The sequence below is a fragment of the Carcharodon carcharias genome, chromosome 11 (genome assembly GCF_017639515.1).
Source record: "Carcharodon carcharias isolate sCarCar2 chromosome 11, sCarCar2.pri, whole genome shotgun sequence".
Lineage (NCBI taxonomy): Eukaryota > Metazoa > Chordata > Chondrichthyes > Lamniformes > Lamnidae > Carcharodon > Carcharodon carcharias.
This window is the reverse complement of record NC_054477.1, coordinates 75565019-75582924: the sequence shown is the minus strand read 5'-3', so window position 1 is coordinate 75582924 and position 17906 is coordinate 75565019. Positions and strand designations below refer to the sequence as shown.

The 17906-nt window shown below is 39.2% G+C and overlaps 1 protein-coding gene across 1 annotated transcript in view; it reads right to left on the bottom strand.

The window, feature by feature from the left end:
* Positions 1–17906, bottom strand: part of LOC121284356 (TBC1 domain family member 8) — a 99166-nt gene that overhangs the window by 38084 nt on the left and 43176 nt on the right. Inside the window, exons 2-7 of the mRNA XM_041199773.1 lie at positions 16926–17036; positions 13616–13734; positions 11881–12109; positions 6270–6510; positions 4058–4265; positions 3089–3283 (exon numbers count right to left, since the gene is read on the bottom strand). Of these exons, the coding sequence (XP_041055707.1) occupies positions 3089–3283; positions 4058–4265; positions 6270–6510; positions 11881–12109; positions 13616–13734; positions 16926–17036 (1103 nt within the window). The remainder of the gene's footprint in view (positions 1–3088; positions 3284–4057; positions 4266–6269; positions 6511–11880; positions 12110–13615; positions 13735–16925; positions 17037–17906) is intronic.

Here is a 17906-nt window from a genome sequence, read left to right as displayed (position 1 = left end):
ACATGATTTCTCTTTCACAAAACGATCGACAGGCAAAAGCAAGAGACTTTGGGACCTGGACATGTACAACACAATTTCTTCCTGATTACCTTGAGTTTCTCTGAGTGCCCAGCTGTAACCTCCTTAATGATCAATTCTAACACCTTCCCCACAACAGGCATCAAGCTAACTGGCCTATAGCTTCCTGTTCTCTGCCTCCCTCTTTTCATGAATAGAGGGTTATAATTGCTACTTTCCAGTCTGATGGAGCCTTTCCAGAATCTAGGGAATTTTGGAAAATTAACACCAACGCATCTACTACCTCATTAGCCACCTCTTTAGTAAATTAGCAATTAAAAATTAGTAATAGTACTTGTAAAATGAATCCAAGTATAGAAAAGATCAGGTATGTAAATAATATTTTAAAAAGATCGACAGGCAAAAGCAAGAGGCTTTGAAACTTGGACATGTACAACACAATTTCTTCCAAGCATGGGCTATTTCCAAGTACAGCAGAGAAAAGTTATTTGAAATCCACCTGATAATATTCTCAATATCATTTTTTTTGTATACTGGGATTCCCATGTTGTGGGTTCTGGCTCAGCAATACAGATTCCACAACTCAAGGGTCACCATCGACCTTTTTGCTCTCCATAACCTCTTCCACCAAGCACCTCTGCACCCACTCCCCAACCTCATATATCATCATCATAATCTAATTTTATATTCTCCAACTAAGGGAGTTGAGGAGTTCCAGTTTTAAAACGCTCTGGTAACAAGTCAGATATTATGCAAATTAGTTTTAGTTTAAGCAGTTAAGATGCAGAGCTCAGGAAATATTTAGACAAAATTGGCATTTCACATCTCATTCAGTGGTAGACTATTACAACATTGTCAAACCCATTTTAGAAATATATGAAGCTATTTTAATATTGTTAAAATACCACCTATCCAAATGCCAATTTCCATTTGGTACCGTAAACATCCTTCGGATCGCGCCCTTTATTCTTCTAAAACAATGGGTAAATCATTGTGATCTACTCTATCCCCTTTGATGTCAGACTGAAAACTGCTTCAATAAAGCAATCAAACCAGTAAAATAAATTTTACAAAATGTTTTATTACAAAACGTGTATCGGTCATTACACTATTATTTTGAACACATTCCTGTAATATCATTGAAAACTATATACATATTTGTATCATTTATACAATTAAAAAAATAACTTGGGAGAACTCACACTGATCATATATTGGTCACCTTCAAGAACATCAGCACTTGCATTGGATGATGGCCTCTCAGTCCGAGATTTGGAGCACTTTAGGTTTAGAGCTCTAATACTAGCATCCTGTATCTACAAGTAGCAGACTAGCTGATTAACTACAAAGCCAACCTGTCCTGCCAGCTAGGCGCAGGCAATCTGGTCAGGCTACTGTGCATCTACACAAGGATTGCAGTTTGATACTTGGGCTGCTATTATATCTCTTGACTGCATTCTTCCCCCACAATTTGCAAGTGGGAGGAACAATCTGTTCACTGTGTGGCCCCTCTTTTACTCGATTTTGTTCATGGCCCTGTAGAAGATCCTGCCCCAGATGTGAAGATTTTCTTTGCTTGGGAGCATGCACATATTGAATGAGCATTGGATTTATTTCCCCTCATTTTTTTTGCCCAAAAATATATTGGGCATGAATCTGTGAAGAAAGGGAAAATAACTTCAAATAAATATCTTTAATTAATTGAATTTTGATTATCCATGGAAAATTATTCCATAAGACAAAAAAAAATCTTTATTTCAACTACAGCAAATTATTAGGCATGAAATTGTATGCAAGATCTTATTAATTAATTGCAAATTATAGAAGAATTTAGAAATATTGCTGTTATGAGTATATTAAAGAACCCTCACTTACCAGAATTAGTTGGGTCAGAGTCGATGTTGGTTACCTTGTGTATAGGATCATTATCTTTTGTAGTCTTTTCTCTGGCCACATGGCTGTGCATTTCTCCACCACTTATGATATCAAATATATTTTCTAGTCCTCTGCATATGAAAAAATTATTTCACTACAATTGCAGGCTTATGGCCGCCCTCTGCTGTTTGCATCAATTTGCTGCCGAGAAGTGTACCTTTTGGTTAAATACACTCAACTTAACATAATAATTCATCAACCAAAAAAAGAAGAGACAGCCTAAACTGCCATGGGTCCTATAGTCAAGCATTTTCTATCCTTTGTTGCGAGGTGCACTCATATGCCAACTGACATTTCTACTGGTTGCACATTAGATTTTATTTTCAAGTACAAGGTAATTTTCAATTGATAGTTAACTTATTCTGTATGATTAGTTAAAAGTGTGTTGGATCAAATTACTCTGAGCTAAATATGCAGTAACAAAGTGCTTTTAAGATACAGTCCTAGAACTAAATCACTTTTCTCCTTCAACCTCTCCTGAAGGTACAGACTCATGCGGAAACCAATGTGATGAGTTAGTGGCCTTCCAATGCCTCACAACTGAGAATAGACAAGAGTGAGTTGTTATGTGAGTTAGAAAGATGGCAAGGATGAGCGGTCACAGCTAAACCTGATCCTGGACAGACAAACACACACTGCACCCCCAACCAACCCACCCCACCCCCACACCAAAAAGGGGGTCACTAATTTTTTTTTGTCCCTTCCTAGCTCTGGGAGTAGTGTTTCTGCTGCTCGTCCAACTGAGATTAGCTAATAGGGTCTTGCTAGTCTCCATGGCTCGGAGCACTTCTCCATTAACTGACAGCCACAGAAATGGAGTTTCTAGTTACTCTTTAAAAAAAGCATACAAATAATTTAAATCAAAAGAGAAAGTGCTGGGAATGCTCAAGTGACCCGAAGTGTTAACTCGGTTTCTTTCTTCACAGATGCTGCCAGACCTGAATATCTGCAGCATTTTCTGTTTTAATTTCAGATTAACAACATCTGCAGTATTTAACTTTCGCATGCAAATAATGTTTTACTTTTTTTAAAAAAGGAAATATTGTTTTGCTGAACTGTCAAGTGCACTTTAGGATAATTCTGACTTCAGTGCTATGTGAAAACATTAACATTAAATGCAAAAAGTCAACAATACCTTTTCTTCAACTCTCGGTTTCTCATGGCAGCCAGGCTTTCCCCCTTTTAAAAGCTGAAGCTGTTTGTTTAGTTGCTGCACAAGATGTTCTCTATTTTTAATTTCTGTAAATTGAAATACCCTCTTGCTTTTAACACCAACAATAATTGGACTGGGGAGGAGACTAGTGTCCTCCATCTTCTCCACAGTAACCACCTGTCAATGTAAAGCAAACAAAAATTTATTGTAGACTTGCATTATCAGCATAGGATAGCTTGCTGTGAATCTGCTGCCAAAAAATTCAAAAGAAATCAACCAATAAAAAGCGATAGATATCTCATTCCAACATTCTCCAACTGCTTCAAATATTCTTCATACATTTCCATCAAACACACCCTCCTTCACCAGTAAGTTTGAGGGAGAGGTGGAAGATGAACCAAAGCAACAATTTTGGCTCACATTGCAACTCTTTAAAAAGCAACAGGTGTTACTTGAAAACAAGGTCAGGAGGAAATAATGCTTTTTTTTTTGTTTATTAATGCGTAGACCTGAAGTGGTGCACCCTCCCTGGATAGTGATGCCAGTAACAAATTAAAAATAAAACCAACTTGTAACTGATACTAGCTGATTTCAGTACCAGGCAGGGTTCAACTCCAAACAGGTTTTCTGGGCTACAAGGCAAATCAAGGACTCTTGCTAGTACTGGGTTATTCGCAGAGGGTCCATTTCAGTGGGCCATGACAGCTACTCTCGCATTCCAGAATGGCAGCCTTAAGATATTTACAGGACGAGGCAAAACAAAAATACCTTTTCCAAACAAAGTTTCTTGGCAATGAGGGTAAAAGCAGTTTTCCGTATTGATATATACTCAGGAATTTTAAAATGTGTTTACTTCCAATATCTTTTAGATTGATGTACAAAAGTTTTCTGGATTCAACCCAGAGTTGACCAAGGCAAAACATTTAATGTTTCAATGTTAGAGTCCAGTACCTCTTGAAGTGGAATGATTACATAGCAGCTACCTTCCTCCTTGCTGGCAAAGCATATGTAATTTTCTGAGATATACAACTTCCCTGCAGTGTGGCATTGGTTATATGGTGTCCACAGGAAACTGTCCACTATCACGATCAGCTTCTCTGCTCGTGGAAGCCTAAAACAAGCCCGGAAATACTCAGTCTGCATCCTAGCTTCAAGATCCCTGTACCAAAGTTAACGGAAAGCATAGTTACAAATCAGTTCAACTTAAATGGAAGGCTCAGTTTAAATCACAAGTTATTAACTAAGACTGTGGTCTTTGATTTAAAACAAGATCACAGATCAATGTTTCCAGATACTAATACGTTTCTAGTTCGAAATTCTTACTTCCCATTAATACACATGAGCCCTGACAATATATGTTGACAGGCAATTCAACTGCAGAGGACATGATTGGTAACTCTGATCTGATGACAACTGGTACACACATGCATATTCCCAGCAAGGGGTACTGTATAACGATAAAAGAACAGAGACCCTGGCAAAAATGCTTTGCTTCCCCATTCTACCACCCCCAACCCCTTACACCCTAGCTGAGAGCAGCTAACTCAGGCAGGGAAGCAAAGGTGGATGGTTGGTGTGGTTGGGGGTTGTTGGGTGGGTGGGTGGTGGTGGGGGGGGGGGGGGGGGGGCGGTGGTGGTGGTGGAGTAAGGGTAAAAAAAAAAGAAAGATTGGTCCTGGGACCTTCCTGCTCTAAATGGTTCAAAAACAGAAGGATTACCAAAGCCTAGAGGAAGCTATTCAAGGCTTTTGAGGATTACTGAATTGGCTTTGTAAATTATGCAAAGCTAAGGATAAGTGCAGTGAAAACATGTAAATTAGGGACACTTAGGGATTTTCATCAAGTTTCCTTGTTTTCTTGATGGTACAGTAAAACCAGACGAGCCAAATATCCCTGTATCTCCAGCATAGTTAGCTCTTTTCCATTGCCTCACCTGGAATTGTGGCCAGATTCTCCCCTACACCACCCCCTCAACCCTGCCCAGCCCCACACAATTCATCTCTCACTGAATGCAGAGAATAAACCCACCCCAATTTCAGACCCTCTCCTGAAAGTTGACACCCATGAATCTTGAGACTGCAGCCCCACCCTTCCCCCAAACTGCGCTCTGTGGCAGTGGTCAACTTGCATCATGGAGCAGGGGGTGCGGGCTTGCACTACAGCAAAAAAGTTAGTGATCATCAGGTAACTAATCGCCATAAAAACATCAAAATGATTTTTTGGATTGCTAGAGGCAGCACCCTGAAGATGTATATCTCATTTCAGAAGAGTATTGATCATTCCTAGAGAGTTGGGAAGCCTATGTCAATTAGCATTCTCAGCTTTTGAGAAATGGAGAGCATCAGAAGCCCTCTATCCATGGGATACTGTCAAACAAGCCTTCAATTCCAGGGATAGAGCGGTTTCTCTGCAATGGATGTTGATTAAAGAGATCCCCATTCCATAAAAGCCATTTTACCCAAGCATTGCCATCTCACCCTGACGTACATGTCCTGTGGTTTAAGCTGTAAACAGACTCGGTACATTGAATGCTGTCCTAGTTTGCAATCTGCGATTTCAAGATGCAGCTTGTATCTGCTACAAGTTATTTGGGACTGCCAATAGTTTTTTTTCTTGCAAGTGCCTGTTGTACATATTTCATTCTATATCCCAAGCCTTACAACTATCACAAGTATTAGAAGGCGGACAACAAAAGGCAAGATGCTTTCAACTAATTTGTACAAAGGGACACTGAGAAGGGTGGGTGTGCGTCATTAAGATCAAAAGGTTGGGAATAATATTTAAACTCTAAATAGCTGTATAGATAAACAACATTTAAATTCAAAGAAATCTATATGGCCAATGTATATCATGTTAAGCTCAAATACTAGATTAATTCAGTATTTAAGCCATCTTGTGAAAATGTCCCATGACTGTCTCATTTGCACAACAGGAGACATCATACTGGAAATAAAGTTTTCATGTCAGTACTTCAGAGGATATGAAAACTAATTCAAGTATGATGCAAAATGATCCAAATTTAAGTTTAAAAAAAATATCAGACAAGGAGGCACAGCGAATGGTTATACATTAAACAACTGAAACAAAATACAGTCAAGACTATTTTGAGAAATAGTGCTACGTTTTCCAAAGTTAGCTAGAATTTTATTGAATGTTTTTCTTACTTCTTTGTTATTTGTGTAGGTTTTTGTAGAGATGGATCCAATTCAAATGCCTCATTGTCCAGCAACCTTCGAATAGTCACATCTGCCAACAGTTCCATAAGCCTGAACGTTTCATTGATGTTAAGGAACATGGAGAAATCACGTTCTTTACTTTGCGTGGTCACTCGAACTATTTCTGTGATAAGAGTATTTGAAGTTCTTTCTAGTTTTTTCACATCAACCAAAGGGATAATGAGTTTCACTAAAATAAAAAATGCAATATTCAGGAATGCAGGAAAGCTACCTTTAAGCAACAAAGTATAAAAGCATGTCGCAGTACCTATCTACAATGGTAGATTAAAAAGGGCTGACATATTTTCCAGATGCCCAATAATACTTCATTAGTCAAAGCCTCACCCTCTGCCATGTGATTTAGAAGAGAGTTATTTCCCTCAAAAAGGATAGATCTCAAACCGTTTGGAACCAGCTGCTAGAATTTGCAGCACACTTGGTATCATATCATTAAGCCTTTAATACAGTTCATCAACCTCATATCAATGCTGAGTTTAAAAGCTTCACTACAAGGTGGAAGCACAAGTACAAGCTTCTATCCAACCATATTGCTTTTTACTGCAGCACTGTCCTAACAGTCTTCCATTCATCACTCTCCGCAAACAGCTGCTCACCTGAAACGCTGTAGTGCGAGACCTATCCCACACCAAGTTACACCAACATCACCACTGTCTCATTAATCTACATTAATCACAGTAAGCCAAAAGCTAGAATTCTCATCCTTATTAAATCCATCCATGTTCTCTCCCCTTTCTAGTTATACAGTCTACAGTCTCCTTCAGCATTAAACCATCTCAACCCTGAATACTCCATTTCTCTGACTGCAGCCTCTTGTGCATTCCCCCAAATTTCAAAACCCCACGAGTCAACACACCTTCAATCGCCTAAGTTCCACTATGAAAAATCTTCCCCCAAATATCACATCCCCACCCTTCTCTCCATCACCGTCTCTTCCTGCAAGATCTGACGCCCCTTAAAAAGCTATCGCTCAGAACAAAGCTTAGGCCACCGCTTCCTTTGACCATTAAGAGGGAGTGCTACACCAGTATGTCAGCCTACATTGTGTGTGTCAAAGTCTGCAGTGGAAATGTAACCTATAACTGCCTACTCACAAGCAACAGAGTTATTAACTGAATCAAAATGGCACTCAAACAGAACTGCAGCCGGGTTTGCCAAAGTCTATTGAATAGAAAGGAACTAATCCATGCAAAAACAAAATCCAACATTTTGCCGCTTGGTTAGCCTACCTGTCCACTGCATGCACTTTGTAATGACAAGCTGTAAACAAAATATTTGAGTAATTGTATAAAGAGGATTGTATAACAGAACACTTCATCTAAAGGCTTCATAAAAGGGCTAAAGCAAATTGACAGGGAAATCTCAATTTACTTCAAAAGGGAGTGAGGATATGTGGCTTTCCAACAAGGGAACTCACATCACACTAACAGAGAATGTGAAATCCATAAGTGGCTGGGTGGACAAATACCTTCCACTCACCTGAGAGAGCACCATTTCAGGTACGGATGACCAGTCCATTTTTATAAACAGAACAATGATTACAATGCTAAACAACTATACCTCAAAAATAAACACCTTAACTGTGACATGGAAATTTTCCAAAGGAGGGGTTTGAAAAAGAGAGAGTGAGAAAGAGGGGGAGGGGGAGCGTGAAGGAGGCAAGAGCACAAGGGGCAAAGGAAGAAAATATCCACACGACACCAATTTGCAGTGAATAATGTAGGACACTTCCATTTAGTACCTTTCATACCTCTACCCTAGCTTGAACTTAAAAAGGATATTCCAGCCAATGTTTCTACAATACTAGGAAATTAAGTACAAAGTAAATACAAAGCAAAAAGAGGAAATGTCAATTTTGTTCCAATGTACAGAGCATAGAAGTCAAATTGTCAAACACATTTACAGTACAGTTAAACACATTCCCACAAACAGAATTATAAATTGTCCTGGCTCGTGACCAGTATTCCAGAGTCCTGTAATATACAGACTAGTGTCTCCTCAGTCCATTATTCTAAGCTATTTCCTGTCAGGTTAACAATGGATGTTAAATATCTTTCCACAATGTAAATAGCCCTAACATGAAGGGCAGTTGGAGGGAATGCCTATGACGTACAGCTTTTTTTCATGTTATAATCTCCCACACAGAAAATTAAACTGCAGTTTACAAATAAGATTTTTTACCCCCCTCTCCTCTCCCCTACCTGTTGAGAGGAACGATGACTGGATACTAATGAGGTGTGGATGCCGAGATGAGTGTGTGGGGTAACAAGAAATGACAAAAATCAGGAACCAGCACATCAAAAGGTCAGTGAAATTGTGGGAGCATTGAAGGCAGTAGTCAAGAGAGGAGATGGAAATGATACAGTCATCTGTTCCAGAGGGAGGAAATGTGGCAAGGCGAGTAATGGAGATGGGACTACCAAAGAGGTAGAAGAGGAGAAAGGCTCAAGACCAGATAGAAAGACGTGGTGGTGAGAGACTGAAATGTAGCGAGATTGGAAGAGGAATGGGTGCCCGATGAGATGGAGAAGGCTGATCAAGCAGCACTGGGCAACACCAGATAAAATGGGAGAAGCCAAAAGAAGTGGAGAGAATGTACTACTTATGGAATAATTTAAAACTTGGGGCCACAAATACAAGATAGTTATCAATACATCCAATAGGGAATGAGGGAGTAGCTAAAACGTGGAACATACTATTAGAAGTGGATGTGGCATATAGTTAGAGCAGACTCGTCCAACCCATGGCCCACGGAGCCCCTATATATGGTCTCCAGTGATTGTTCAAAATGATGCTAAAATGGGTCAGTGAGGTCCTTCAATCACAAGTCTGTTCCTCTCCCATGTTTACTGCTAATGGCTCATAATGAGTCACTTCCCCACACCAATGGAGTGAGGGGGTGGAGGTGAGCACCCATAAACAAGCAATGTGAGTGGAGAGTGAATGAGTGTGAGTTAGTGAGTGGAGAGCAAGTGTCTGGCTCACTCCTAGTCTCAGGGTTCTCATTGACCCTCACCGCCACACACCAACATGCACTCTCACAGTGGGTGAGGGCAAGTGCATAAGGACCCTGAGCCTGGGAGTGAGCTGGACGCACACACACTAATTGTCATCTTTATTTATTATTAATTTTTTTTTACAATTATCAATTTATGTTACTGATTTTTTGCTCAGCAAGTGGTTTGTTTTCATAAGTCAGCTTTTTTTTTGAAATTCATGTTTAACACTGTGCCAAATCTTATCTTTCCAAAATTTGCTCATCAACCCCCGAGTGCGGGAAAAATTTAAACATGGCCCCCCCACACGAAAAAGGTTGGGCATGCCTGGATTAGATGCTTGCAAAAGGAAACTACCCAAGTACGTGGGAAGCAAAAGGAGTAGAAAGATATGCTGAAAGGCTGGTATGAAGCACAAACACCAGAGCAGTTGGGCCGAACAGCCTGTTTCTGTGCTGTATATTCTATGTAACTCCACTCTGTTATGATCCTCAGCTGACAAGCCTGATCCCAGGGTGGAATCCAACTTGATAGATCCTAACTTTTATTTATTTGTTTAGATACATGGAGAGGAGCTACTGAACAGAGTCACCGGAGTCAGCTAATGACCTTTTAACAAAAGCATAAAACACTTATGAAACAAGATGAACTATATTGCAATACTCCTTCACCCACACCCATACCTTTACAGATATATACAGATCTGTAAGGGTAACACAAGTTACAAAAGCTATCTTACAATGTCCACAGTAAGTACATTCCATGTAAACGAATAGGCAACCTGTGGTCAGGCACACCACACTCTGAAACCAAGTGACAGATGCCACCCCAGACAGATGCAATGGATCCCTCCTCAACTCTTCCCCAGACGCTTGCCACGCCGTGAGCAACTGTCTCACTGAACTCCATCTTTCACATGAGGGTTTCCAATTTACACTCTCAAAAGACTTGCTTTGGAATCTTCTCCCAAACTGACATTTTCTTTCAGACACCTTCCACAAGGGTTCACCTCCAGGGATTCAAACTCTCCTTCCAAGGTTCCTCTTCCCTGGGTCACCACATGCATTCAAACTGTTTTCCATGCAATCTCGCTCACCAACTCAGCCATCAACTGCACACCTCTGCTTCACATGCCCATAGCAAAGAGTTACAGACTTTCAGTTGTCTCTTTGGACCTTCTGACTGCTCAACTCTTTATCTCTTTAAGCTTGAAGCCTTTCTCTGCCCCTCACTCTTCACTTAACTATGTTCCTGTCCTTCCTTGGACTAGAAGGTCTGCTTTCTCCCATTCCACTCCCCTGGACTTGGGAACTTTTCTTTCGTTTGGGACTGGCTATCTGTTCTGTTCCCTTTGCTCCAGTCTCTCCTGGCAGCTACTTTCAAAACCAACTGAACTCAAAATAGCCCCCAAATCAAACTGCTATTTCTAGTTTCTTCTGTGTCTGTGGTAGGGACCTGGATCTCTGGACCCCTGTTGCTAGGCAACAGCCCAGCTTCTCTACTGTTGTTTAACTTAGCTGCAACAGTTCTAAAACTCATTAGAAATGCAGGCACCTTTTAAAGTGAAACTAAAACTTAATTTGACCTTTTCTTAACACACAAATACAGAAATACAAATCAAACTTAAACATTAAAGTTTAAACACATTCCTAACACCCACAAATACAAATATAACTTACTTAGGCTATTTCTATTTCCTAACAGTTCTCTATCTACATAAATATACATATTAACAGAATCTGAGAACAACACTTCTCCTTTAACTTGATCACATGAAATTAAATTTTATTAAAATCTGCCAAATTAGATTAAGCTTCATGTGGCTAGCACAAGATTGACATCTCGTAGGACTATAGCTAAATGATCTCCTTTAAAAAGGGGAAGTTTATTTTGCAAATTTCTGCAGCAGCCATTTCATATATTAATCATAATGCTACTTTTCACGATTTGCAATTGTACTAAGAACCCAGATACACATCAAATTTGAATACCATGAATAACCCTTCAGCATACAATGTTATTATATTCAAATATACAAGGACACTGGAGATGCAATATCATTTTAGAATTCAGGCAATTGGATCAAAATGACCAGATCAGTTATCACCTAAACTTCCTGGCCCTCAATGAAATTAGTCAGCAGTTCATATTTTCTACTGAAATATTCAACTCTCCAGAAGAAAAGTGCTCAAATAGGATTCCTAAAAAGATCACAATTTCAATTTCCCTACTGTTAAAGATTACATTAATGCACACAGATATGAAAATTGCTATGAGATATATGTGGTATCATAGGGCTAATATGCAATACTTGCTCCCTCATCCAATGTGGTTCAAGGTACAATGTAGACACAAGATATTTGCTGACTACTAACCTCCTCTCAGTTTTTGGGATAGATAATTGGATGCTCAAATAATTTAAGCTTGCTACCAGTGTAGCTTTATCAATGATGCACCGAGTCAAAATACTAAAAATGAAATATACTTCAAAATTGTAATAGTTTTTCTACAATTAACTTAAGTTTATATCTTTCATCCATTCTTACCTTCCTTACCCAACAGGAAAGAATAGAAGCAGAGATGGTTGATGCTGAGGTAAATCCAGCCTTGACGGGGAACCCGCCCAATCCAGCAGCAACACGAATAATAAGTCACCAGCTTTTCCAAGTCTGGGAAATTAAATCTGGTCGCAAATTTTACCAGAGCCTCCCGAAACTTCTCAGGATCTTCTTCCTGTTCTGCCAATTTGCTCCTGGTTTCTTCAGCTATAAGCCCCTGATTAAAACAGGTTTAAAAACTTTTTTAAAAAACTATGGCTAAGTGCACAAAGTTACACTTTCCACTTTGTTCCCATTTTGCTGAACAATCTATTTTTCTGATTTGCTGAAGTGAAGCTATATTTATAGAATGCTTCAATAGGCTTTAGGCCATTAAACAATTGAAATTCTCAAGCATTGTAGATTTTGATCAAGTCTGTAGGTAGCTACATCTTATACATACTGATTAGCACATCAACATGCTTACAGCATGGTGCCAGTATTTCACAAATTCTTAATTCAATGAATGCCATGGGATACAAAAAGAAATAAGGTTTTTGGTGATTAATTATGATATTTTTTAATTTGATCCAATTGTAATTAGTTGATCTAAATCAGGGCATGGAGTTTCCACTAAGCGTGTAATCGGATAAAGGTGCCCAGAACCTAGGGGATCCAACAGCGCTGGTTTTGCCAAGATGATGTCTTGTTGAAGTTTCTATCCATACTCATTAGTATAAGCCCAAATCCCATTACAATAATTAGCGCAATCAAGTAACGGAATTGATTTGTGACTGGAACAGAGCATCACAAAGAGGAACTGGCGGGGACTGCGTTGGGTAAATCAAACTTTGAATCCGCTTTAAAAAGATTGCGAATATTCAAACGTAAAGTAGTTACGGGTGCCACTCACTTACACTTAAAATTTCACAAGCTTTAACACTATTTATTTTGTTCCCAGATTGTGCTGATATTGGAGCGGAAATCATACGGAAACTCCAAGCCCTTGCTGTTTTAGTTACAAGATTTGATCAAAAGCAACAAAGAGAGTTTCTTTCCGAACTATACAGAAAGCAACTTGGCAACCTGTCCTAACTTCCTCTGTGTTGAATCACAAAGTTAATATTCATAATGATCCCATGATTCACTTATAATTGTGACTGCATTTGACAGCAGAAAGATAATGTGAATATGAACCTTCACTTTCTTATAGGCGTAGATTCAAAATGGCCATTCGTTACTTCTAAAAAGGCAGTGTGTAGAATATAATGTTGTGCATTATAAGCATCCTGCTTTGTTCCCAACCAAGAGTGGTCTAAACAAGGCTGCTATACATTTTAACACAGCTTTCCAAGTCAGGCAGTCAGTCGTGAATTGAGGATTCCACCCACGTGGGGGGCAAACTGACTGTTCCCCTGCATGTAAAAATGGCGCTAATGTAAAAGTGTTAACTATCCAAATTATATTCAATTGCTTGCCCATGAAATACATTTTGCTTCTTCTAACTTTATACTGAATAAAACATACCTTTTAATGCTGGTAAAAGAAATGGACCTCTGTATACTTATTCATATAGGGTGTCAGATAAATAGGGTTTTACCATAACATTTACTTTTTGAAAGTGCACAATACAAAAAAATGTATTTGACCTTCTCTAGCACTTTCCAGCGTCCCAGAAAGCGGGTGAATGCTTTTATTTTAATGAGCTCAATTGTTCACAACAATTTTTCTTTATTGCACTTACCTTTACTTTACCGTGAACAAAACTAACAACATCGTCTTTATTATCAAATACTGAAAGGGTGTGCAGAAGATTCTGTTCTAACCATTCCCAGTGATGATGGATTTCTTCCACAGTGGCACCTTTTAGGAGGATGATTTGCAAAGAAACAAAGGAATATGTTGATATTTTGTATACAGTGACAAGTCTATGCCCAGAAGTTTACAATAGTTTCTTTTCCCTTAACACTTCAAGCCCAGCGAAAATTAAAAGTTACAACTCATGAAATGGATTTGTCAAATAGCAAATGTCAAGAGAGCTGCTTTAACATTAAAAAATATTTGTGCAAATTTTGCTTCTTACAGACTCTCTCACATGAATACCTCTATTCTAGTGCCACTAGTAGTGCTCATCAAGCTAGGCAGCATCTAGATCTGGAGGATCCCAAGGAGGAAAAGCCTGTACAGGCTGTTGGTGGATGTGTTCTTCAGAACCTTCAAGGCAGTTACTCCCAAACATAAAAGCAAAATACTGCGGATGCTGGAAATCTAGAACAAAAACAAAAATACCTGGAAAAACTCAGCAGGTCTGACAGCATCTGCAGAGAGGGATATAGTTAACTTTGAGTCCGAATGACTCTTCATCAGAACTAAGGAAAAATAGAAAGATGAAATATAAGCTGACTTAAGGGGTGGGGGGGTGAGGGGGGTGGGGCAGGTAGAGCTGGATAGAGGGCCAGTAATAGGTGGAGATTGCCAAAAGATGTCATAGACAAAAGGACAAAGGGATGTTGACAGGGGTGATATTAGCTAAGAAATGTGCTAATGGGGACATTAAGGATAGAAAGCAGAACGAGCAAGGGACAGATAGCCCTAATGGGGGTGGGGAAATTGAAATTGGTTAAAAGTTAGAGATAAAACAATGGATGGAAATACATTTAAAAATAATGGAAATAGGTGGGAAAAGAAAAATATATATAAATTATTGGAAAAAGGGGGATCGGAAAGGGGGTGGGGATGGAGGAGAGAGTTCATGATCTAAAGTTGTTGAACTCAATATTCAGTCCGGAAGGCTGTCAAGTACCTTTTCACCGTCCAAGGGCCCAAACACTCCTTTCAAGTGAAGCAACATTTCACTTGCACTTCCCTCAATTTAGTCTAATGCATTCGCTGCTCCCAATGCGGTTTCCTCTACATTGGAGAAACCAAATGCAGACTGGGTGACCGCTTTGCGGAACACCTTCGGTCTGTCCGCAAGCATGACCCAGACCTCCCTGTCACTTGCCATTTCAACACACCACCCTGCTCTCATGCCCACATGTCCGTCCTTGGCCTGCTGCAATGTTCCAGTGGAGCTCAACACAAACTGAAGGAACAGCACCTCACCTTCTGACTAGGCACTTTACAGTCTTCCAGACTAAATACTGAGTTCAACAACTTTAGATCATGAACTCTCTCCTCCATCCCCACCCCCTTTTTCCAATAACTTATATATATTTTTCTTTTCGCACCTATTTCCAATATTTTAAAATGTATTTCCATCCATTGTTTTATCTCTACCTTTTAGCCTATTTCAATTCCCCCCACCCCACCCCCACTAGGGCTATCCGTACCTTGCTCATCCTGCTTTCGACCCTTAATGTCCCCATTAGCACAGTTCTTAGCTAATGTCACCACCGTCAACACCTCTTTGTCCTTTTGTCTATGACATCTTTTGGCAATCTCCGCCCATCACTGGCCCTCTATCCAGCTCTACCTGTCCCACGCCCCCCCACCCCCACCCCCCCCAAACGAGCTTATATTTCACCTCTCTTCTATTTTTCCTTAGTTCTGATGAAGAGTCATTCGGACTCAAAACATTAACTATATCTGTCTCTGCAGATGCTGTCAGACCTGCTGAGTTTTTCCAGGTATTTTTATTTTTGTTTTTGCTCCCAAACATGCTTGCAATGACACTGGATCTGCTCCCTTGGCAATGAAATTTGGATTTCCTTTATAAGGCAAATATTCAAGCAATTTTTAAGCATTTTTTTTGGACAAGTTATATTAAGCCATCATAACTTTGCTTTTGCAACTAAATAACGCTTTGCACCTTCATTCCAATCAAGTTTTCAACAAAAAAGTACCAATTTACTTAGGTTCTATAAATACCCAGAAATAATTTCCAGCAAAATTGGCTAATATTTTACAGGTGCAGTTTTCTATAGTTAACTAGAAAACATGGGACTGGGATAAATGCAGACTTCAATGGAAGTAATTCCATAAAATGGATGAGGTTGCAAAGGGGGTTGAGGCAACAAACGTACACTTTGGAAGACAGCAGGAAAGGCTCCGGTATTAAACAAACGAGACTTTTATTATTTCTACTTCAGAAATAATGTTCAGCAAATAAAACTTCAGAATTTCTCATTTAAACTTAAACCACTCTTAAACTATAGAAGCTTTTTAAAAAAAAAGTTTTAAATCAACTGCTTAGAATGGGTTTAGTTGTAATTTCCATTATCCTTAATTTGCCTTCGAACACCTTCACCAAGTTTTGGATATATTCTTTTCCACTACCCTGCTACTGTTCTCTCTCACAAGCTGTTTTCTATTTGTGCAATCTTATAAATCAATAAGTAGTTTATTTTGCAGACTGGCCTTGACATTCCTTACAAAGTCATTCATCTCAAGTGGAATGCATGCTAAAGGAAATTGTGTCACTTCTCAGACCAGGTGGATGAAATGGAGGACAAACAGAGCAAAGTTCAAATGTCAAATCCAAAAAATTAAACCCAAGACTGTACAGGTGTAGGTGCTCACGGAAGTAAGAAATTAATCAACTTCTAAATGTGACTCTACTAATTGTTCAGTATTTATCATCTTGCTAAAAAAAAATTGTTGAATTTGGTTTTCTAGGGAAAAAAATTAAATAGAACAGCAGTAAACAAACTGTTGTAGGGTGGCCAAGTTGTGCTAGTGATAGAGTTGATCTGCAGTGGATGGAAACGTTAAGTTTATTTACGATATGCTCAGCAGCAACTACACGTGTGCTTTCAGCTTCAGCTCGGACTCTACATTGACTGCTGAGGTAGCCCATGCTACTCTCCTATGGTTACTACAGATTATGTGATCTTCCTTAACAAGTATTATTTTTAAAAGGTACATTACACACTAAATAAAACCATAATTACTACACAGACATTAAATTTAGACTATTTAGCACAGAAGCATCTTGATCTCATGCACATTTAAGAAATTGTCTTATTCTCTACACTTATTCTATGATATACTTTTGAAACGTAATGATGTTTAAAAAATGTGCAATAGAATAAGCTTAGCCAGGTTTTACATACCACAAGCTATGACCCAATACACCTGTGATCCTGGCATCCGATACAAAATTCGGAATGGTGCAACACGGGCATTGGAATCCAGCACTGCATCTAAAGCTCCCACCAGCAGACCTGTAGAAAGCAGGATGTAAGAGAGTGACATAAACTATTCTCATCTAACAGGCTATAGTTGAACAACATCTCAAATAAAGATTAAAAAAATCCCATTTTGGTTCTGTTTTTGGCACCTATACAAAGAAAACGTTGTGAAAACTAGTTTCTGAATGATCTTGACCAACTCTTTAATATTCCACTCCAATGGCCTTTTGGCAAGGTGGCTAGAAAATATAGTGGCATTGCTCACATTGTCCATGCTGAAGAATGCAAGTTTCTGGTACTTGCTGCAAACCAACAGCTGTCTGGCAATCACAGATCAGAAAATTTACTGAAGAACACTACTACTGAGCTAAGCAAACACTTGCGATACATGTAATGCCACTATTTTTCAGTACTTACATCTGCATTTTCACTATTTAACCAAAAATAGTTAATAGCCAAAGTAGTTAGTGATACTAAAAATGCAAAAAACAGAAAAGGTTTTATATTCAGACTATTCATTCAATGTACAGCTTCAGAGCATTACATACTTGGCACATCAAGATACAGTCCTGCCTGTATTTCATCCAAGTAAAATGGAAGTCATTACACCGAAATGATCTGGTAGCCACCTAACACTTCAAAGGCCTGTTGCTTCCAAATCCATTTTGGTCTGTGTCAGCCAATTGTACCTTGGTCAAATCCCACCAGATTATTGAGGGCAAGGAAGGGGGCATTACTAAAAAGCTTGTGTAACAGGAACCAAACATCAGCATTAGAATAAAGATTCTCAACCAAGGTTCCGCAAGATGATGTCAAAGGGAATCTGAGAATTGGCTTGTCCCATTAGTCATCTCTCACAAGTTGCTTTCCCCGCTCCCCACCCGCCCCCCCACTCCCCCCTCA